The sequence below is a fragment of the Alosa alosa genome, chromosome 10 (genome assembly GCF_017589495.1).
Source record: "Alosa alosa isolate M-15738 ecotype Scorff River chromosome 10, AALO_Geno_1.1, whole genome shotgun sequence".
NCBI lineage: Eukaryota > Metazoa > Chordata > Actinopteri > Clupeiformes > Clupeidae > Alosa > Alosa alosa.
The window spans coordinates 3,192,243-3,216,397 of record NC_063198.1 but is presented as its reverse complement, the minus strand read 5'-3'; the positions used below and the strand labels follow the sequence as shown (position 1 = coordinate 3,216,397).

The 24,155-nt window shown below is 38.8% G+C and overlaps 1 protein-coding gene across 3 annotated transcripts in view; it reads left to right on the top strand.

The window, feature by feature from the left end:
* stab1 (stabilin 1) overlaps positions 1–24,155 on the top strand; it is a 153,048-nt gene that overhangs the window by 106,391 nt on the left and 22,502 nt on the right. For all 3 annotated transcript variants that reach the window (XM_048254800.1, XM_048254801.1, XM_048254803.1), the window contains exons 45-58: positions 7,404–7,523; positions 7,628–7,675; positions 7,770–7,850; positions 11,391–11,543; positions 11,759–11,890; positions 11,972–12,031; positions 14,243–14,419; positions 14,915–15,004; positions 15,768–15,914; positions 16,032–16,088; positions 16,170–16,353; positions 20,268–20,417; positions 23,024–23,128; positions 23,251–23,367. In XM_048254800.1, coding sequence (XP_048110757.1) covers positions 7,404–7,523; positions 7,628–7,675; positions 7,770–7,850; positions 11,391–11,543; positions 11,759–11,890; positions 11,972–12,031; positions 14,243–14,419; positions 14,915–15,004; positions 15,768–15,914; positions 16,032–16,088; positions 16,170–16,353; positions 20,268–20,417; positions 23,024–23,128; positions 23,251–23,367 — 1,621 coding nt within the window. The remainder of the gene's footprint in view (positions 1–7,403; positions 7,524–7,627; positions 7,676–7,769; positions 7,851–11,390; positions 11,544–11,758; positions 11,891–11,971; positions 12,032–14,242; positions 14,420–14,914; positions 15,005–15,767; positions 15,915–16,031; positions 16,089–16,169; positions 16,354–20,267; positions 20,418–23,023; positions 23,129–23,250; positions 23,368–24,155) is intronic.

Sequence of the window (24,155 nt, the reverse complement as noted above, 5' to 3'; positions counted from 1 at the left end):
ACAACGTCTTTCTGACTAGTCGCAATTACATTTTGGATAGTTGGAATTGTCATTCAAGATATCTGTAACGTAATTGTGACTCGTCGAAACGTCAGATAGAGATATGTCATTTAGTTTTGACTAGGCAAAACTGAATTACAGATATCTGTCATCACGTCATTGAAAACAACATTCAACTCGTCACACATCTTAAATGGCAATTGCAGATATCTTTAATTCAGTTTTGACTAGGCAGAATGAAAGGTGAAGATATCTCAAACGTCATTATGACTAGTGCAAATTATTGTGCAAGACGTTGCTCTTTAGTTCCGTAGCAGAGCCCATCTACTTATTAGACATTCTCTGTCAGCTAATTTCCCCTCCCCAACATAATCGAAGAAAAAGTGGGCTTATTTCCTTATTTCTATGAATGGAAGAAGAATAAGCAGGCTGTAATGTTTTGTTGACATCTAAAATAACTAAAACTCAGGGACACCGTGCAGGTTTATTAGACTCTCACGTTATCAACTGGCTTGATCTCTGTTTCATAGCCTACATAAATTAGTAGGCCTAGGCTACTAAATGCACCAGCACCATACAGGAAATTCCATTCATAATGGTGTTGGCTGTAATCGAAAAAATCAAAGCAACATTGAATCATCAATTCTTGCTGCCAGCTCCTGTCTTGCATAGGCTGCAGCATTAAAAAGACGATTAAAAACCCTCTGGCTGCTCTGACATGGTGCTAATTAGTGCTAATTACAAAGTTAACAGTTAACAGGTGCTATGTGATTTGATGATTTGGACAACAACACACTCTTCTCCCGCCTAAAGTGGAATGCGGGCCTAATTTGCATAGCAATACAGATATCTCTAACGTCATTTCGCCTAGTCAAAACTCTAATTCAAGATATCTATAATTACATTTTGACTAGGCAGAATGAAAGTTATAGATATCTCCAATTTCAGATATCTCTAATCAAAACTCATTCAAGATATCTATAACTTGATAATAGATATCTACAATCAAATTATGACTATCCCTAACTCCAGTTTGAGATATCTACAACGTCATTTTGACTAGTCAAAATTCCATTTACAGATATCTACAATGTAATTTCGCCTAGTCAAAACTTAATTCAAGAAATCTGAAAAGGAACATGTAGATATCTTGAATTGAAGTGAATTAAAGATATCTTCAACTGGAGTTATGACTAGTCAGAATCAAATTGTAGATATCTCTAACTGGAATTACAGATATCTACAATTCAATTGCAGATATCCGTAATTCACATAGTGGATATCTGCAACTGAATTGTTGATATCCGTAATGATAAACCCCATAGAAATGAATGGCAAATGTGGCGTCATTTGTCCTAGGAAGAATGTCTTTGTGGATATCTGAAATGACAATTATGGATAGGAAGAATTAAATTGCGGATATCTAAAATGTTCGTTTTGACTAGGCAAAACTGAATTACAGATATCTGCAATACATATCCAGTCTAGCGGGTAAATGTTAAAATCGCTTGCCATAGGCTTGTGGTTTGCGCAGCCTATAGTAAGTAGGTCTAGTGAGTTAGGAGTCCTCTAGACTTCTTTTCAGCTATCTCAGAGGTGGAAAGTTGCGTTCGTTGGGGGCAGGGCCGGGTTAACAATTCATAGACCCTTGGGAACAAATGTCTGATGGCCCCCGCCCCCCAGCCAACGTGAATCGGGCGGTCAGTTAATAGGCCTATCGTGAAGATTTGTATTGCCGTTTAAGGCACGAGCGCATCTGTGAGGCCAAGCCTCACCAAGTAGCCCGTTTGTTTACAACTAACATTACATTTAATTAAACTGCTTACAGGCTATGCCGAAATAGTTTCAACATTTTGAATATCAGTGTCAGGTGAATTAGGAAATGCCTTATGGTTGAAAGCTGCTTGGGATCCCCCCTGTCAAGCAATAACCATACAAAAAGTTAAAAACAGTGACTGCTCTAGTCCACTGTAGGCTACGCCAATCGTCTTAAAATCCTTAAAAGCCTTAAAATCGTTCCGGTGTTGTGTGCCTTATGGTTTCTCCACCTACTGGTTTCTTTGCGCGTGCATGCGCTGCAGCAGTTGTCAGACATTCACAAACAAGTTGTTTTAGGCGGTTTGAAGTCGCCATACGCCATGAGCTTCGGGCTACATTACAGCCACTGGACAAAAGACATGTAAAAAATATATGTTTTCAAAACTAGCATTAAACTGGATTCGATCCCGCAAAAGCAACACACTCTCTCCATCCTGATTCCCTACTCTTTGAGCCAACTAATATGTTACGCGAATCAATTAACTATTGTAGGCTACCATTAATTAATAATGTAGGCAACACCCAGGTAACATGTTGTCCAGGCTATCTGAAACAAGGGGTTGCCTCTCATCTACAACAACTGGTTACGTTGGGCTGCTACAGTCGTCAGTGCACTGTGCACAAGCCTATGCTACTCTTTGTGGTTGATCAACTAAAAATAAAAGATGTATTTGGTGATGACGTTATTGTAGGCCTAGTAAACCTAAATTCTGAGAAATTAAATGGTACGAGAAACGATCTACATAGCGCACCAGACCGCGATGTCTTCAAGGGTTGAATGAAGGGAGTTTGCAAAAATTTGTGTATTTTTCAAGTCAATAAACATTCTTAATTTTCGAATGTCTTTGTCAGGGAACATCTGACTTTTAAAAACCATAGTCCTGGTAGTCGCTCAGACAAGGAGTTATAAGATAAAGGCAATACCATTTGTGTCACCTAATGCAGTTCAGTGAATTAGCAAGATACCATCAGAAGGCAACAATCATAAAGCACAGTGCGCGCGCGCGCCCTCTCCCCTGTGCATAAAGCTGTCTTTCTATCTGCTTACTTTTGTGAGTTGCGACCACCTAGGCTATGTTATAGACGTTCTATGAGGTACCAGTGTTTAGCTGTGTCACAAAACAATAAGCTTTGTCAGACTACTTTTAAAATGATATTCAAGGCTATATACATTTTAAACATTCGGGGCTGAAGACCCGACAAAGCCTTGCGTTAATTCTTCAGGTGGGAAGTGTCAGGAATTTTCATACGAGAGACGCTCTCATTGGTGGTTAGTATATGAAGTAGGGAATTGACAGCAACATATCCAATCACATTATGAGAAATGCTGAATTTAACATAAACTGCGATGTTTGATTTTAAATTAATGTAAATTTAGCCGGGACTGTAAGCTGTCACACGTGGGTGCTCGATGTTTTCAGTGGGTGCCTGAGAGACGGAGCATCCACGGTATCGGCGCCTATGACAAGCGTATCTCGCGGTTGCATCCATTACAAACAAACATGCAATGTGAACGCCTGGGATTGGGAAGAGCACTAAATGCTCTACTGAGTAAGCACGAAGTCAAACCTTTAAATGAAAAACACTCTTTAATAATCAAAAAAATAAACCGCTAATGAAGTAAACTTGTGACCATCAAAAATCGTTTATCGCCTGTAACTCCGTGATAACAGGACGTAACAGGAAGGCATTTGGCTGAGCAACGGAGGTTAATATGCTCTATATTTTGTCCAAATGATGTCTTTCTATCATCGTTGCACTCGGAGAAAAACAGAATGTTTAATTTGTCCTGCGTTTCTTCTACGGCTGCAAACGGGATTCACTCGCAGTTAACCAAATATTTCTTTATTAGGGCAGGGCAGGCATATTTCTGGCTATTAAATTATTTCTAAACCAGTCTGCTAAAGTTTGTAGTGAAGTCTGTGTAGGGTTTTCCAGGCTCCATTTCTTTTTTTAGACACCCTGCTCACTTGAGCCATCTACCGGTTGTTTGGGTTGTTGCAGCGTCACACTGGGAAAATACAAATTAAAGTCGTGTGATACCGCGTGATCCCACGCGCGGACCGCGAGTGAAGCTGGCCAAGTCGATGCACACTGTACATCTCGAGTTCTTCAGGGCTGCACTGAAGTACCTACCCCGAGGCAGGCCCCATAGAAGTTCCCATAACGTTGTGTTACGGGGGCGGTTTGTCTAAGACCCTGTCCACACGGAGACGCTTTTTAGGTTAAACGCAGAGGTTTTGCTTCGTCTTGGCCGAGCGTCCAAACGAATCCTGTAAACGCACTGCCCGAAACCGCACTTTTCTGAAACCTGGTCCCAGAGTGGAGAAATCCGAAACCGTAGCCCGTTTGAGTTCGTTTAGACAGCGAAACCGCACATCCTGCTTGCGTATCGATGATGTCATCGCCACGCCTCAGCTGCTCTGGACTTGCACTTATAGTATTGCCTAACAATACTAGTTTTCATACATGACATTACCTACGATTACACTCCGTCAAGATAAATATCACAACTGATGCTGCGCAGCGCCGATAGCTTATGACTTGGTGGACTGAACACTGTTTTTCCCGGTGTTTTTTTATGCATTCTAGCTACTGTCAGTGACGCGAGAGAACTTAAGTTATTAGGAAAGTGCGGTGTAAGTTTAGGCTACATTAATTTGTGCGTAGTGCCAGTGTCATTCATTTATTTTACATGTCTTACAACATATATACATGCATTCACAGTCGAGTGAAATCAGATATAAGCATACAAAGACGCTTAGAACTCACGTTAAGCCGATGGTAGCACACTGAATGTGAATGCACGATTTGATGCAGGCAAAAGTATTGACTGTTACTAACGAAGGTTTTATAGCAATATTATAAATGTGGCGACAGAATAGCCTAGAACTTGGGTAAGCCTTGCGTTTAGTAGCCTAATTGCGGTGATAGCCAAAACTAATGTGAATCACGGACTATCCTACAACCAAAGAAAGTAAAGGTGATTAGTAGGCCTACCTGCTAGCCAAATAAAGGACGGACTGCACCCTTCACAAACCGTAAAATAAAGTTTATTAGTTTTACAGTTGACTACAGTTGACAGTTCACCATCAGTCCACACAAACAATTCTGGTTTCCTTGCACTAGCCATTTCGCCGTAGCCTATTCTGTCTGTTTTTAAAGCGCAAGTTTTGGTGAATTTCTGTAAAGACACAGTGCCACCTATAGGCCTGGGGTATGAAGTAACGTGTTGAGTGTGTTGAGATGGATCTGTTTGGACGCAAATATTCTTGATACGGTTCCAGGGAAGACGGCGGAAAAAAAGATTGGTTTGGTACGTGTGGACTAGGCCTAAAGGAAACACAAATAAACGGCCCTGGCCCTCTAAAACAAAGTTCCAGTTTCTGTAATGGTAACTCGACTAGTGACTGAGTGAGTCAAAAAGCTGTGTCCACAAGTGTGGACCTAGGAATCTGGACGATCTGGGGAGATTTTATAAAGATAAATTGTCTTAAAATGGCCATTTTAGCAGATATATAGCATTATTTTAACTAAATAGATTGTAAAGCACAAGTTCTTGTAGCCAAAGTAAGTCCATCTAAAGTTCCTGATTTAAGCGTAATTTCTCCCTGTGCTTTGGAGACTCCAGCTCTGCAGCTTCACTGTGACTTCGGGAAGGCTTCAAGTTGTGCTTTCAATGTAGCTTCAGAAACCAAGGGACAGTGGTTGTTGTAAGGCTATATTAAATGTGAACAATTTGTGATGTTATGAATCTATTGGGGCGACTGCGTAAATTAAATTCTATAGGCCGAAGCATCTGTCAAGTCTTCTTTGGGTTTGTATGATATCACTTGATATTACCAGCATGTTCAAATATGGTAATTCCAAGTCAAATCAGACAGAATCCAGGAAAATGGTTGTTGTACCGTCTCAGATTTTGCCTATAAATTTATTGTCTATAAATGCTTAGGTGCCAAAATGTTTTTTCACCATTTGGGGAATAACGCTCATTTCTACCTCCCCTCGGGTTAAACAATTGATTTTTACCTTTCTCCAGAGTCTGGTGGCAGCCATTCTGTGAGTCTGGTGATACCACTTTTAGTTTTCTGGAAAAAAACCTCTGATGATGCAAAAATCATCATTTTGCATCATCTGAGGTTTTTTTGGTCAGAGGCTAGAGACTACATTGGCTACTTCCTGGGAGAGTTGCTTGGTAGGGCAGCGAAGAGCAGTGAAAGGCAGGGAATTCTGGGAGTTGTTTAAAGCGATGGTTCGGAGTAATTTCACCCTAGGGTCCTTTGCACCATGACCCGAGCTAAACACCCTCCCAGAACCTGTTTTCCCTTGGTCGAACCCTGGTCGAGTAGCGCTGTCAGAAACAAATGACTTTATGCAGGCGCTTAATTGTCTCGGATAATTCTCTGCCCGCCCCTTGGATTAAGCGAGGTAAATGGTTAGATTCCAGACTATACATTTCAATGATATAGGATGGCCCGCCAGGCTACTAGGTTATATCTGTGGCCTGAAATGCCTTGTATGTGAAAAAAAAAAAACTTCTTCCCGAAGCATATTTGAATTTATTTCCTCAGCATATTAGGTCATATCTTAGATTATTATGGCAATTATTTGAACAGTGAAAATAATAATAAAAGAGTTTTTGAACTTTAATGTCACTAATGCTGATTATTCAATGATTCATTTGAATTTGAATTTGAAATTCTTCAGAAAGCCATCAACCTGTTTCATGGTCCTCTTTTTTCATGAATTATTCATTATCCGAGACAACAATTTTAACCATATACATTAATTTCAAGCATTTTCTCTAGTCTTGATCTCAAATCTGAGCATGGCATTGAATTCCCTGTATGTGAAAACCTATAAAAGCACATTACATTCAGGTTTTTACCTTGTACAGTCCAAAAGATTAATTGTGATTAAAGTGATTAATTAGATTTTGACCTGGTGGCGGCGGCCGTATTGGATTTCTCCATTTTGAGGCATTATGGGACATTTTTGAGCCTGGCACACAGAAGATTTGAATTCAGCACCCTTCAAAACCCCTAAAAATTTTGTATGCCAAAAATTAACATGATTTGCCTTCAGGGTTAATTTATTTTAAAAATTGACCTAGACTATATATGACTATATTGTTTGTTGTTGGTATTGTTTAAAAGTGTAATGTAAAAATAGTAAAATGGCAAAGATATTTACATTTTACTTGAAGGTATCTACATAAGAGTGACATGACACTGTGATGAATGTGTCATAAACATTATAAACAAGTGATTAACATTTATGACATAACGCTTCTGTCCCTCGCTTCTGTCAGTGTCATTCGGTTTTTGTCATGACAAGTTAGAGTTAGTGTCATTCGTTTTTTGTCATGACAAGTTAGGGTTAGTGTTAGGGTTATGACAGTGTCATGTCACTCTTATGTAGACCTTCAAGTAAAGTGTTACCAAATATTTTGTCACTGACAAATGGCGTGTTTGTACACCTCATTTAAGCAACCCACATAGCATTTATAATTTCTGGAATGCATATTTCTATTAAGTGTTTCATTAAGTACTGCTTACCACAGTTGTGGTTTATTGCACTTAAAGGAAAATGGAGGCTGTAGCATTAATGCCAAGTGTAGGCAGACTGGCCCAGGGGAGCGCAACTGCACCTGTTATCATGGCTACAGGGGAGATGGTTTCAATTGTGCAGGCAGCATTTCCCGTGTGAGTATCTGTCTATAGTTCACTGTGAATGTTTAAGAATGTCATCTTTCTTGTAGTTATTTTCTGCTATATTTGTTTAATTATTTCAAGGATTTTTTTTGCAGGAGCTATCACGCCTTCCAGGTGCCAGTTGGTACCGCAGTACATTGAGTGTGAGTCCACATTTAAATTCCATGAAATAAAAGACAATTGAGATGAAGTTGACATTGTTTTAGAAGCTATTAACTACTCTTACCTTTTTTGCAGACTGCTAAGATCAGAGATATGTTTTCAAAAGGACCTCTAACAGTCTTTGTGCCACACAGTGATTACATTGAAAACTCAACAGTAAGGCTACTTGTTCTTATTTAACAAGCTTGAAGACTTGATATTGGTTAATACCTACTGTACCTATTTTCCTTACTCAGGAATACCTTATGTGGTAATATAGCAGCCTATTTCTGGAAAATTAAACTATTATGAACAATTATAGATACAGATTATCTAACAATGTATTTTCTTTTCATTTTTTAATTTCTTTACTTTGTGGTGGTTCCTTATAGGGTCATTCCATGTCAATTCAACCAGGGCCAATGCACTTAGGTCTCTAAATCTGAAAAAATTACCAGGTGTACCTATGTTACCCGGGAGACACACTGTAAAATTACTTTTATGTAAGATCAATGCTTTCCAAGATAAAGCCAGTTTTAGGGGGGGAGGGGGGTGTCGATTTAGTTCGGCCTTTTTTTTTTGTCAAAGTTCCACAAGCCCATAGCACAAGAACCATGTAGGAGGCTCAAATTTTACAGTACATGCTGGTACATACGTAAATAGGAATAGTATGTAGCAAAATCGTCACGTTTGGTCTGGATGCTGTCCCTCAAAGTTGATCCAACATTTTATTGGAGTGCTGGGCTCTGTTTAGGCCTTCATAAGACATATTTGTACTCAATATAGGCTCTTAATTTATTGAGATGAGTAGAAACACTCTCACAAAAAGCAATAAACAGAAAATAAATTCCTTCAGAGTCTGAACAGCAGACCTCACAAGTCTGAAAAAAACATTTTGGATCTCATTTTCAGAGCGCCCAAATATCTTGTGGGAATGTACAAAGATTTTTTTTTAATATTTTTTCTTTATTCTCCATGATCCCTTTTTTTTAAAACACCAATTTGACCTGTCAAATCTTTCTTTTTTATTTTTTTATTTCCCACCTTGAACATGGCCAAAATGCACCATTGAGATCAATATGTTTTGTATAGAGTAACCACAGGTGGCACTAAAATCACTGAAATTGAACAGTATATCCTCACCCGTGCTCAGGTACTCTCAGGTGATCACGTCAGAGCAAAATTTGCCTTTGGTTATTTAATCTTTACATCAATGCTATACAAAACATATTGATCTCAATGGTGCATTTTATGTTGTTTTGTATCAAAGGACACACTGGGCTCTATTTTAATGGTCTGAAACGGAAGTGTCTTTGCGCAAAACGCAAGTGACTTTGTGGGCGGATCTTGGGCGCTGATGCTATTTTACCAGCGGGATAATTGACTGTTGCGCCCGACGCAAATCTAAAATGGGGTGGTCTGAAGTAGCTACATTTAATCATGGGTGTGGTTTGGGCGTAACGTGCAATAAACCAATCAGAGCGTCATCTCACATTCCCTTTAACGCTTGTTCCATAGCTGATTGCTATTATGGTGGCATATTTGCCAGGCGCAGCCAAGAGCGTTCACAGCACTATAATCACTGTTCAGTTGGGAACAGTTAGCTATTGATTTTTCCTCTTGACAAAATGTAATGCAGAATTGTCACAAAGACATACTTTCCGATGTTTTGGGATCACTCTCACTGAATCACGAGGTTATGAATGCATGGTGATATTTTTGCAATGTACAATGTAATCTAACATACTCTCCCGTGCTGCCGCTGGGGCATTTGGGTTAAATGGCATCGGCATGCAATTCAACATCACGTCTCCTTAAGTCCTCTAATATTTCCTAATTTATGTCATCAACACATCTGGGATTCGTGAAAATGTGTACGCTAGATTTATGCCTATCTTAATGGACACCACACTGATTTCCCTCGAGTGGTAATATTTTTCTTTGAAATTATGTATGGTTTACAGAAATGGGAGCTACGATGTATAGATGAGAGGAGCGAAGTGCGTTGCGCAGCACAGGCGGCCAAGCAAGGGCTCCGAGAAACAGTTTCCAAGTTGACCTAACTTTTAACTCTGCACAGTATCCCATTAACTGCATGACAGTAGGCTATTTACAATATTTTCTGTTAAGTAGAGTTTGTAAACACGTTATCATCAACTTAATGCACGCACAACATTTGTTTGAGCAGGAGAGAGAATAACAATGAATGGATGCAGCAACTACAGAAATTGTAGCCATACTTGCTGCTTTCTTGTACTATGGTTGCTGGTTAACAGCACATAAAAGCTGATTTAAGCTAATTCACTAACTCAAGACTTCAAGGCCATCATGGATATAAAACGTTTTTTGAAAATAACGAAAGGTTGGAGGGAACATAACAAAGCTTGGAGTTATTTCAGATGGGCTACAACAAGGTATGCAAAATGATGGTGCTTAAAACCTTAGTGCAGCTGGAATAATGCTTAGGCTGATGTTAAAGCGCACGCTATGTTTAAAGCCATACACAACGGTAAATTGGAACAAAACTAAAGGTAACTTTTGCCTTTATAGGGCTGTATAAAGTTGTCCAAATTAATAGGTCATAATTAGGCGTTGTTGTTGTAAAGATATTGCATGTAGATGTTGTACTATATAGGCTACTAAATGTTTAGGTCACCAATGCATGAACAAAACCGGGAAATGGACAAATATTATCAAGGCTTTGAATGTTTCCGTCTGTGCACGGGGGTGTCTGTAGATTGGTGTGCAACGCATTCATTCATGCAGGCCTGTGGTCATGCATGCGCCCTTAAAATAGCATCTGCATTTGCGCCACATACTTTAGACCAGGGAGTTCCTGGTCTGTGGCGGAATTGTTTTCTGAAACTGCAAAATATCATATCATAATAAAAAGCTACAACTGCAAAAGAAGACAGTGTGGGAGCTTTCTACTTCCTTTGATATTGGTGACCCTGCGGTCCTTCTCTGATGCACCCGTCCCAAGGAGGTGTGCCCCCCACCCTTTCAAAATACTATTTCCAGGTTCTATGTGTTGAACTTTTACAATATTGTTAGTGTGTGTAAGGCCAGCAGAATAAGTTCAAATTAAATCAGTTTGACATAACTCACATTAACTGTAATGTTACAGTGCAATGCAATCAAGTATTCAATCAAGACAGATTGATTAACGCTTCAATCAGGCTACGTGCATGAAAGGCTCTCTGTGCACTCGTTTGTTTCCAGGAGACAGGTGTGTTTGAACCTGTCGCTTTTGTTAACATAATTAGTCTCTACACAGACCCGGTTGGGTGTTGCCCTTGGGAATCAGCATGTTACGATAAAGAAGGATTTATGCATGTGTTTAAATTTGTATTATTGGGAAAACAAGATATTCAGTTTGCTATCTAACTAGTAAACAATAACTAATACAAAAAGTAATACATTACTGTAATGGTGTTACTTTTATAATGCATTACTCCCAACACTACCCTTACAGCTCTTTGAAAGAATGTTTCATTTCTTCCTGAAAAGTGATGAAATGAAGACCAATTTCCTCAAGATACATGCCTTTATAAGAGTAAAGCAAAGAACATTTGAAAGAGATCATTTCCAGAAGTGTCATTAATGTACTGTTAAAGATATTTTGAAATGGCTCAGACAAATATATTGGTACCTCTAAAATTTGATTGCCTTTTATTACACCATCCTCTCATCTAACATTGTAAATTGCTCTGGCAGATTACTCTGGCACCATGGTTCAATGCAAGTCGAGCTCCTGACTTGTTGAGGTATCATATTGTGGCCTGTGAGGAGCTTACTCTGACTGATCTGAAGTCCATAGACACAGTAGTGTCTGCATCTGGGCATGAACTGAAGTTCAGTGTCAAAGAGGTAAATTCTCTAGCTGTCCTCTCACAAAAAACGTACCTCCTCAAGTTCCTTTGGAGAAACTGTTGAGAGTTTAATAACAATCCATAATGTACATGAGATTTCACAATGAGGGCTCTTCAGGCTTGTTGTAGGACTATATGTATTAGTATATTGTTGAATAGACCAAGAATCAGTTGTGCTTTGATTCAGCTTCATCTGATTTGTAATTTTTACAGGGTGCCCTGTACCTTAATGAGGATGCAAAAATAGTCCAGAGTGACCATTTAAGCTCAAACGGAGTTATACATTTCTTAGACAAAATCCTAACCCCATATGATTTGAGCTCAAAAGTAGTGATTTCACCAAAGGTATGCGATCTTATCTGTAATTAATCACCATAGTTTACCGAATGATATTTCTCCTGTTAACCTTGATTTCATTTAATTTAGTTGAACGTGACAGCAGCAGCAGAGGCATATGGTTACAGCCAATTTAGTAAACTGCTAAAGGTGAGTGAGAGTGTACATGTTTAGATTTGGATTTCAATCAAATTCTGTCTCTAAATCTCAATGAATTCTGTCTCTATTGCCTTTATTTTCCTATGACACATAATAAACATCACTGATTCTTCAGGTAAGGGACAAAACATGTCTTTAATTTCAATTTTGCGCTAAAAATTGAGAAATTAATAATTGAAAAATACTTTAAAGGTTTAGTGTAAAGGACCTGTGTATACGTATAACATCAATTTCATATATTTTTATGTATTTTCTAGTGCTGTCAAAATTAATGCGGTTTTATATATATATATAATATATAACACAATTAACACATTGTGTTTATCTATTTCCTTTGTGGGGGGCTGATGTCATGTAACTGAAGCCGCAAGATCGTTTATTTTATTGTCTATGGAGTTAGCTGAAGATGGAGAGGAACATGAGGAGCCTGTAGGCGAAAAGTTTCAGTTTTAAAAAGTTGCCTGATCAGTGCTGCCACTACCACCACACGCATCACACACTGTGCGTAGGGCACCAAGAGACAGAGGAGGGACCAAACATTTAGCCAAATAGTAGCTTTACTGCAAACTGTTTTTCACTATTGTTAGTTTACGATGTCAACATGCACCAATAGCATGTTACATAAAGATGATAATTTTCGGGTCCTCTCCATTAAGAAGATTAATTGAGAAAGCGTCTAAGCGCACATATGAAGGAGAGAAAACGAGTGGCAGGTTCCAGCTTATCAAACGAAATCTTGAAGGCAACAAAGACGAGGTGAGAGGAGATTGCGGATTAATCCAGTTCCCACTACTGACCAGTTAAACGGTGCAGAGCCAGGGCACTTTGACATAGGCTGCACTCACTGTGATTTGGATAATGGACAATAATATAAAGAGTTGTCTTTGCTTTTGTGTAATGGAACTGGTGAGTCTAGAAGTCTTCAATAATTTGTTTACATGAAGCATATGATATGCCGATTGAAACGCATTCCACTCAGCTAACTAGGTGGCTGGCTACCAAGCTCATAATTCACTTTTATTTGAAAACATGACAGAACATGTCTAGCTAGCATCATGTCATTACATGCTTCTATTTCCAAAGGAATGAAAGCTGTTTATACCAACTTAACACCATGCTTATCATTGTTAATATTATATACATGTGGCACAAACGATGTTAGAGTTTATGGACTAGCCATAAGCTGGTAAAAAAAAAGATCATTATGAGAACATGTGGACACAATGGGTTTAAATGAGTTAAACAGCATCAAAACAGCATCAAAAGAGTTCAACAGCATCAAATGAGTAATATTTCTTAAGAAATTCCTACTTTAAAACAAAATTACTGTGTCATTATTGTCATTTAAATAATTTAAAAGTGTTATACTTTTACCTTTGTGGTTACTCATTCATTTTGTGATTTATTTTCACTTGTGCCACTTTAATCTTTAGGGAGAAAATGTACTTTTTAACACAATTAGTCTAGATTAATTAATTTCAAAATATGAGATTAATTAGTTACTTGTTTTTAATCGTTTGACAGCCCTAGTATTTTCATTTGAATTTCTTATAATATGGATGCTGTACCCTGAAAAACATGCAATTTAAATTCACACAAAAACAAGTGTTGTTAATGTCACATAATACATGAAATTAACTTTTCATTGTTATTATACATAAAAACTGCTAATCAAAGTTGTGTCCTCACTTTGGTAACTCCATCAAATTTTATGTTTGTATAATAATAAAACAAAGTAAACATAATATGCATGCACATACTTACCAGTCAGACACATGCACATAGAAACACAATTTACATGTACAGACACACAGAGGGAGAGAGAGAGAGATAAGCAGTGTGTGCATAGTATGTATAATTTTTGGAAATTGAATTTGAATTCAATTCAATTTGAATTGAAATCTCATTATGTATTGTCTTTTGTCATTGATACGATTCTCAGATTTAACACAATTTGTCAGTTATTTGGATAAGAACATCTGCTAAATTTTAGATTTTTAGTAGCTGACATAAACAAATCCGGAGGAGTGTTGTAACTATTTATATTAGTTATTCTAGTGTTTAGACAGAGAAAAAAATAGTCAATTTCAGTTATATTTTGTTTTATGGAAGTATGCATGCTATTTTAAAGCACAGTCTACAAAGAGAAGTCTCTTAAAAAGTCTCTCTAAGTTACTAACATTTTTGTGTGTGATGTTTGAGGACACAAACCTGGTCACATTGGTGGAGAACAAAAGGCTCCAGCCCTTCACAATGTTTTGGCCCTCGGATGAGGCCTTAAACTCCCTGTCTGCCGAAAGAAAGACTTGGCTCTACAGTGAGGATCATCGTGATAAACTGGAGGCCTTCATAAAAGCACACATGGTTCGAGACACCTCTGTAAGTGGCAAAATCATTTGGCTCTTGTTGCCATAGTTACTACTGCTGTTAACTACAGAAATACCGTTATTACATGCCTTTCAGGGGCCGTATTTATTATGTTGTCAGATAGACTATTGCCTTTTAGCTTCCCAAATTAATGTGTTGGCTAATCTTGAATAACCTTGATTCTTTTTCATTTAGGCCAACAAGAAGTTCCATAGTAAAGCAAAAGAAATGACATCTCACATGTTTTTCCTAAGGGACCCCTTGTGCTAAATGCTGCTAATAAAATAAACTAATGCAGCTAATCATTACATTAAATGTCATCACATCTGTGCACATTTCTCTTGTAGCCATATGTTCAAAGAATTCAAACAATTTCTTTTATTTAAACCTGGTTTAACCAGCACAAGGACAGTGAAGTTATTTATCAGTAGGACTTTGATATGTTTCATAAAAATCAAAGCCAACAGCCGCAGTCTTTCAAAGATGATCTTTTGTGTACCTCCACAGATGGTGGCAGTTAATTTACTCACACCTATTTCCCCCTTGCGCTCTATGTATGGGTCATCTATATCCATCAGCTGTGACAAAAGTAAAATAGTAAGTTTTGTTAGAATTAATTTTATTTGAGTTCATATTTTTGTTCTTAATGATAATTATTATTAATCTTAACACTTTGAGTGCCAAAAATGCGTTGAGTGCCAAAAACGCAATATATTGCGTTTTTAGCTTTTTTTTATTATTATTACCCAAATAGACACTCTAACACACCTTATGTGCAATTTTGGGAACTCTATGATGAACAGAACTGAAATAGATGACGATCGAAAACTCATAACGCACAATCTAGACATTTTATCATAACTCTGTTGATGGTTGCCGCTTTGGGTCGAATCAGTGACGCATGCACGTCAGGTCAAAACCAGGCCATTTTCGTGGGTTTATCACTAGGTGGCAGTCTTGCCAGGTCTCGCTAGGTCACTTCCCGGAAACTTTACAGGGAACACTTCATATTTCATGAAAGTCTCCATTTCTAGAAAAAAAAACAGGGATTTTGGTGAAAACTAGCCACTGTTTAGCTTGAGATTTCTAAGGAACAGAGGCATGTAGAAATAAACGGTTTGTACCCACTGAGCGCTTAAAGTCTCACCTTTCAAACGAGCCATAGTGTGTGTCCATAGCTATAACATAGAATACGCTGTGGCTCTACAAAAATCGTCAACAATGATCTACTGTAGATTGCTGGCACTGGCACTCTGGGACAAAGCTTTCGAAAACAGCACGGCATTCAAAGTGTTAAGGCCCTCATCTTAATACAATACAGTTAATCACACAAATAAGCAATTGCAATTTTATCCTAAAGGGAAAATTACTGATCAACAATAACGAAGCCAAAATTATGGAACGACACCTGATTTTTGATGTTGGTATTGCTTATGGGATTGACCAACTTCTTGAACCACCAAATCTGGGAGCTCGCTGTGATGGCTTAGATGACAAGATAATAAAAGTAAGATATTATCAACTGTAAACATAAAAGGAAGACTCAGACAAAAATATGTTTTAAATTTACAAATATATGTATATAAAATAATATATAAATACACTGATAATACATTTCACCAAGGGACGGTGTGGGAGCTGTTTCAGACCACCTGATTGCCCATACCTCTCACAAGACACGGTGAGCTTATCGTCCCTGTTTCATTAGTGATGGTGGGTCTAAATCTAGGCTAAGGTTTAATTTATTTCTATTTTCATTCAGGGGAAAAAAACATCATGCTTCAGACACCATTCATTCTCTTTGTATCCAAGGATGGGTATTCACAGATCCAGCCGGTGGTTCGACAGTTACGATGATATTTCCAGGTTAGGCTGTAGAAGGGAGTGCAAGGTGACAGAATGGACATTTCGCTGCTGTAAAAATCACTATGGAATGAACTGCCAAGGTGAGAAAAAACCTTTAGTTATATGGTCATGTGATGGAAACATTTACTCATGCAAATGGTTACATATTAGGCCAGTGAACAAGAAACCTTTTTATGAAAGTGTTTATTCAGAAATATATAAATTTATCTAGATCAGAGGTTCTCAACCTTTTTGGAGCTAAGGCACACCAAAGATCAAACCAAAATGCCAGCTTATGGTTACTGATTGTAAAGTAAGTCACACACATTATTAACTAGGAACAGGAGTGTTCATTCTCATGCCCGTATGAGTCTCTGGGCTATATATTGCACTTTAACGCAATTGACTTCGCGCAAATCGCTTTGTGGGCGGATCTTGGGCGCTGTCTCTATTTTACCGGCGGAATATTGACTGTTGCGCCCGACGCAAATCTAAAATGGCGTGGTCTGTAGTAGCTACATTACTCATGGGTGTGGTTTGGGCGTAATGTGCAATAAACCAATCAGAGTGTCATCTCACATTCCCTTTAACAACATGCAAGCTTGTTCCATAGCGGATTGCTATAATGATGGCGGATTTGCAGGCGCAACCAGGAACGGTTCACAGTGCTATAGTCAGTTGTGAACAGTTTGCTACTGATTTTTCCTCTTGACAAAATGTAATACAGAAATGTCACTTTCCGATGTTTTGGGATCACTCTCACTGAATCACGAGCTTATGAATGCATGGTGATATTTTTGCAATGTAATCTAACATTACCTCACTATAGACAATGCAGATCTGTCAGATAAGCTCTCCTCTCCCGTGCTGCTGCTGGGGCATTTGGGTTAAATGGAATCGCATGCAGTTCGCTCATTAAGTCCTCTAATATTTCCTAATTTATGTCATCAACACATCCGTGATTAGGTAGAAATGTGTTTGCAACAGAGGCTTCAAGCAAGCGCCTCCTGCAGGTGTAAGCTACGGCTGTACCTTACCAACAGGCAACTAGAAACACTTTCCAAGTTGACCTAACTTTCCAACTCTGCACAGTATCCCATTAACTGCATGACAGTGGGCTATTTACAATATTTATTTTATGTAGAGTTTGTAAACACGTTATCATCAACTTAATGCATGCACAACTTTTGTTTGAGCAGGAGAGAGAATAACAATGAATGGACGCAGCAACTACAGAAATTGTAGCGAAGGCTACTTGCTGCTTTCTTTTACTGTGTATGGTTGCTGGTTAACAGCACATAATAAGCTTATTTAAGCGAATTCACAAACTCAAGACTTCAAGGCCATCATGGATATAAAACGTTTTTGAAAACAACGAAAGGATGGAGGGAACATAGCCAAGTTTTGGAGTTATTTCAGATGGGCTAAAGGTAGGCAAATTTGTGGTGCTTGTCAAAACATTAGCGCAGCTGGAGTAATGCTTATAGGCTGATGTTAAAGCGCACACGATGTTTAAAGCCATACACAACGGTAAATTGGAACAAAACTAAAGGTAACTTTAGCCTTTATAGGGCTGTATAAAGTTGTCCAAATTAATAAGTTGTAATTAGGCGTTGTTGTTGTAAAGATATTGCATGTAGATGTACTATATAGGCTACTACATTTTTTGTTGACCAATGCACGAACAAAGCCGGGAAACGGACAAATATTATCAAGGCTTTGAATGTTTCCATCTGTGCACAGGGTGTCTGTAGATCAGTGTGCATAGCATTCATTTCTGCAGGCCTGTGGCCATGCATGCGCCCTTAAAATAGCATCTGAATTCGCGACACTGACTTTAGACCAGGAGGTTCCTGGTCTGTGGCGGAATTGTTTTCTGAAACTGCAAAATATAAACAGGGACCGTTTGCGCAGGAACACGCCCCCTCTTTTCGCTGAAACGCCCCCGTGGGCGCACATGTACCTGTGGAGGGAAAATTCCAATATGCGCTGACTGCAAAATAGGAAAGACAAAAGCGCGAGTATACAAAGTCAATTGCGCTGGTGTGTAAAATAGAGCCTTCTATGTGTTTTCATGAGCTGAGACCACAGTGATGGGCATATATGCTCACATGATGTTGATAGAGCTTTTTAATCAAGAAGTGTCATTTATGTATTTAAAATAGCCCTCTAGCCTATTCAGTGAGTCTGTATACATTTGTTGGGTTCCTCAAATTCCATGGCACATGGCACACACTTTGCCTCAAGGCTTCACAGTTGTGTCCCCAATTTTGTCAACACTGTAAGACATTTAAAATGTAATACAATTTGACAGTATCTAGGGAAGTTGTCTCTCCGAAGAATCCTTTGGCGAAATTCAATTCTGGTGTCAGACAGGCTCTGATTAATTGTAACATAATAAAAGGAAAGATAAAAAAAAGAGTAAGGTAAAAAAAAATCATAATAACAATATTTAGTTCAGGGACCCTAACTGCAAAACATCGGTCAACCTTAGTCGTTAATCTATACACTGGAATAGTCAAAAGAGCCAGGTTGGAGGATTTGAGGGCCCTAGCAGGACTCAAAATTCTCTCTGTGTTAACCTTAGTATTTGGAGCAAAGTTAGCAAGAAAAGACTGAGCAATATTAAACACCTTTTGTGAGTCAAAGAAAAGCACTACTGTTTTGTCTGAATTTAACTGTAGAAAATTCTTAGACATCCAGTCCTTCACATCAACTAAGCAACCGGTAGTGTCAAATCAGTTCAACTTCTTCTAGCGTTGTGTAGATCTGGCATGGCATGTTTGTATTGTAAGATTCAGCCAGATCTGCATAGCGCTGCAAGATCGATCGCGCCCACTCATTTCACGCTACCGGAACACAGAGTCAGACAATTTGCCTCCTTCAGAATCAGGTATTGTTATGACCTTGTCTGTACACTTTCAACATTTACAATACTTTGGTTTGTCTGTAGGGACCTTCACCACACTACCACAGAAGTGTTATTATATTTTGAGCATTGTCAGTGGTTTAAAATAGCGTTTGGTTTTTGATGTGCTAGCGTGCCCCTTAGCTTTCATTATAAGCCATTTAATTGTTAATGCAAACAAAGGTCTTGCTCAAAGGTTGCGCCAGGTTGTTTTAGCTTCAAGATTTCCCTTTAAGCATGTTTGGTTTCACTGACAGAGCTGAGTGCCATCAGCATGACAGTGGATGAGAGGAGCCTGCACACCTTGATAGATTATACTGCAGGTGCAGCTATTTTGCAAAAAAATAAATAAGAAAAGGACAAAAGAAAAGTGCAAAACTGCTTGCTCCAATTTTGACGTTCCGGTCATTTAGACATCGGAGTCCACCGGAGTGGATTCACCATGTAGCATCCAATGTAGCACTTTTCTTTTCTCTTTCTTTCTTTTCAGCCTAACAGTGCAAAGATATATTGTGACGGCAAATGTTGTGGCCTAGAGGTAACATGTAGCGAAAACAATATTGGTCCCAGGATTGATTCTTGAGGAACACTATGGGGCCTATTTCTACGATGTAAAACGCATGGTATGAAGAGTATTATTAAGCCAATGAGAGCAAGTAACGTAAATTCCCACAGGACGATGGTCCAACCCGGGTCATTTCTCGATCCCACCCAATCTCTCTCTTCCACTTGCTTCACTGTCACTTTCTTCGCTGTCCTATCAGATTAAGGTATAAAAGCCACAAAAATATTTACTTTACTTTAGGTTTCTACATAAGAGTGACATGACACTGATATGACACTGTCATAACCATAACACAACTTTGTCATGACAAAAACTGAATGACACTTGAATGACACTTTGTTTATAATGTTTGACACTTTCATGACAGTGTCATGTCACTCTTATTTAGATACCTTCAAGTAAAGTGTAACCAAATATTTTAAAAAAAACTTGCTTTGGTAAAACGTGCATGTGTGAATTAAGGAAATCAGACAGAATTCTGATATACTATAAACTTTTTGTATTAGATATTTAGTTATGTAGTGCTGATTTGTGTGTTGCAGTTTGCCCCGGGGGTCTGGAGGCCCCCTGTGGTGTGCATGGGGACTGTCATGATGGACGTTCAGGCACAGGCACATGCAAATGCCAACCTGGTTTCAAAGGTTCATCCTGTGAACTGTGTGTCGACAATCACTATGGCTCTAACTGTACAGGTATTTTCCCCCTGTAGATGTATGTGTGGAAGTAGATGATTTTTAAGGACAGTCATTGAGTTTAAAAGTAAAACTTTGGGATTTTTCAATTGAGATCAACAGACACAGGTGTGTCTCTGTAGGGGTCCTTTCCATGTTATCTGCATAACATTTATGTTAAAGGAGAATTCTGGTGTGATATTGACCTAAAGTGGAAACAACTGAATCGATGCATTTCCACTGAATTATTTTTGGAATCTGATCCCTTATCATACCTGTTCGTTCGTACTCGTCGCTCGACTTATCTAGGGCTGAAACGATTCATCGAGTTACTCGAATAACTCGATTACAAAAATTACTCGAGGCAAAAACCCTGCCTCGAAGCCTTGTTAAATTCCTATGACGCGCACTATACGCGCAGGGATCTGATTGTTCCACACGGACCGTTGTTCAGGAAGCACACCACTAGCGCGTGAATCGTGATACATTCTGAATTTAGCTGGCGGATGGCGGAGTCAAGATGTCCATAAATGGCAGAGAATGTCTAAAGTTTTAAGTAAAGTTTTGGGATCATTACATACTCAAAAAGGAAAAGAACAAGCATCTGAACCGAAAACATCCACTCCATGCTGTTTCACCATCGTGATATAATGTTTAGCTTTGATGTTTTTAAGTAGTAAACTTATTCACGTTCAATTGCAAGACAGTATGCCTAAAAAAGAACCCCTTATACACACATGCATGCACCCTCATCTTCCCTCACGCACCGCACGTGTGCACACATACACACACAGGTTGCTAGGTTACCATAGCAAATAGGCTCACCCCAGAAATAATTTTTTAGTAGCCTAATAGTAAAATTATTTGTTAGTAGCCTAATGGTAGGCTATTTTTTAGTAGCCTAATTGTAAAATTATTTGTTAGTAGCCTAATGGTAAATGCTGCAGGTGTAGAAATCTACATAAAACAGATATTTACTTTGATGTCAGGTCTAGATTACAGCATGAAACTTGTGCATATTAATACATTACATTGCTTTCCCTCTTCTTCCTCCAAGCACTTCACAACATAGTATGGACAGCTTTGTTCGCCCAGCTAAGTCATGCACAAGAGGCTGCAATTTTACAGAGCGCATTTTGAACATTATTTAATTATTGGCACTGGCACTTATAAACACTAAATGGGTAAATTGCAATAAATGGGCTTAGTTTTGTAGCCTGATGTTGGAGTTAGAATAAATACCTCTGTGCCAATTGCTTGATCATTTTACAGCCATGTCATTTTCGTTATGCATTATTTGTTTTGGTTGTTTAAAAAATCGATTACAAAAAGAATCGATAGCTGCAGCCCTAGACTTATCGTGACTAAATTCAAGATGGTGTCGAACTGTAAAATTCCTTATGGTACTGTCTGTATAAATTGTCTTGTAAATAAACTACCAGTGCTTTTTCAAAGTTGTCAATGTCTCGTTTTAAATGTCAAGGGCCTCGGAAGTCTACCAATGATGTATGGAGCTACTTTGAGCCTCGTAAATGGTGTAAAACAGTGATTTATTTGCATGGCTAGGCCGATGCCCGAGGGACCCCCGACGAAAACCTGTTGGTAGCATTGGCTAACTAGCGCCAGATTTCTGAGTGCAGGGGACAAGCCGAGATGAGCTATGAGACATACGTTCACACTCGGTATCGTGTTTCAAGACACTTTAGGTCAAAATCACACCGGAATTCTCCTTTAATAATGAAAACACTTTCTTTGATTTGCATGCTTGCTTAAGATTCAATTATATAGGCATTTTGCGCTTGCCAGTTACAGCATTCTAATGCAATACTGGCACAATTTCATTTTAGTCCCTACTGAAATACCGTTTCAGAAAGATCTATAAACAGAGCCCACGTTCTCCTTTAAGAATACTGGGGGCATGTAAACTCTACCACCTTCTTCGACCACTTCCTCCTCCTACCACTTTGACTAGTACTTATACTGCCCTCTTACCCTCTAGTAATAGTATTGACTGATGTAAAAAGTTTCCTAGCTTAGGTCTCCTCTGCTCAGTAGCTTGAACTTTATTTCTCTTTCTGTAAGTCGCTTTGGATAAATGTGTCTGCTAAATGAATAAATGAAAATGTAAACCCTGTCCCACCCTCATAAGCGTCTTTGAGTGTCTAAAATAGCACTATAAATACCTAATACACATATTATTATCTGCCTCATGACCCTTCCAATGAAGTTGATATTGTGATGGATAAATTGATTGGCCAAGATGACCAATATTTTAGTATTGGAGAGACAAGCCATGATCCACACCGAGACCATGGAGTCATATAATGGGTATTGTTAGGGGTTTTTCTGCATAGCAGTGGTGTGAAAATCCAAGTGAGTGGATCATTGAACCCAAGGATGTGGCGTGTATTGCAAAGAGGGAATCCAGTACAAAGTCTGTGAAGAGGCAGAGATATGGATGATTATGATATTTTACAAACTAAAACAGAGGGTGTTCCCTGTTGCAGGTTTTATAACACAGACAGAGGGTACATTGCCTATGATAATTTGGGATTTGTATTTTTTTATTCTTTGCAAGGGAATTTGCAATGTTTCTTTACATGATGAATTAATTGTGTATTCTGCAGCATGCATGTGCACAACACATGGCAAGTGTGAGGATGGTATGGATGGCAGTGGAAAGTGTTTCTGTGAAGAGGGCTGGACTGGAAACTACTGTGAATCAAGACTGGGTAATGGATAATTAAAGTTAAATCAAATTAAATGAGGTGGATTTTATACAGTGTTATTTTTTCTCAAACTGACCTAACCCCTTTAAACCCCCTTGATCTCTTTTTGTTGTACCTTCTAATAGAAAGCAAGCCGGTCTGCTCCCCTGGTTGCCACCCAAATGCTGTGTGCCTTGGCAACAAGACAGACAGCCAGTGTGAATGTCAGGATCCATTTATTGGTGATGGTCTGAATTGCACAGGTCAGTATACAATATTAAAATATCATATATGACAGCACCCTTTAAAAACATCTAGGGTCTGGGCACTTTCCGTTCGCAGTGCTCAGTCCGAGGGGCGGGATAATCGGTTGTCTTTCAAATTCCCTCTTCATGCAATAGGACAGCGCTATGAGTCCCATGCGGTTTCCCACCAGCGGAGCTAGTTGGCTAGTTCAAGCTTTTGCCAACTTAAAAAAAGCTTAACTTGTGTTACACTGTTGGCCAACAGCAACATCCATCTTCTTTGTTTTCAAGTAGCAGGGAATTCAAGCCAAACCGTTGCAACTCTGCCATCAATCATTATGTTAAGCCCGCCCAACGACTCTATACACGATTTGATTGGCCTGATCAGGCCTGATTGGCCTGAGCTCACAAGCCAACAGAGAGTTGCTAGACTAGCCCTGGAAGCAAATGTAAGTTGCTGCTGCTAGGGTGCGTCTAGATTTCTAGGCTAATGTTGTTTATGATCAGCTGTGATATTTGAATGCATCCCTTCATTTCACTTCATGTTCATATTCTGTCTAGTGTATTACTGCATCTTCTCAAACTACAGTAAAAACGGAAGATATGATTGTGTTCTGTATAAAAACCCATAATTAACCCATTACCCTCACTTGCATGCAGACTAATACTCAGCAAACAACCTGACAGAGACATGCAAAAGCTCATGTCATTAGAGCATGTTTATAACTGCTCTAATATGTCGACTTTATTTAATCTTTCTCATATCCCACCCTGTTTATTTATGGGGCAGTGCTGCAAGTTAATAT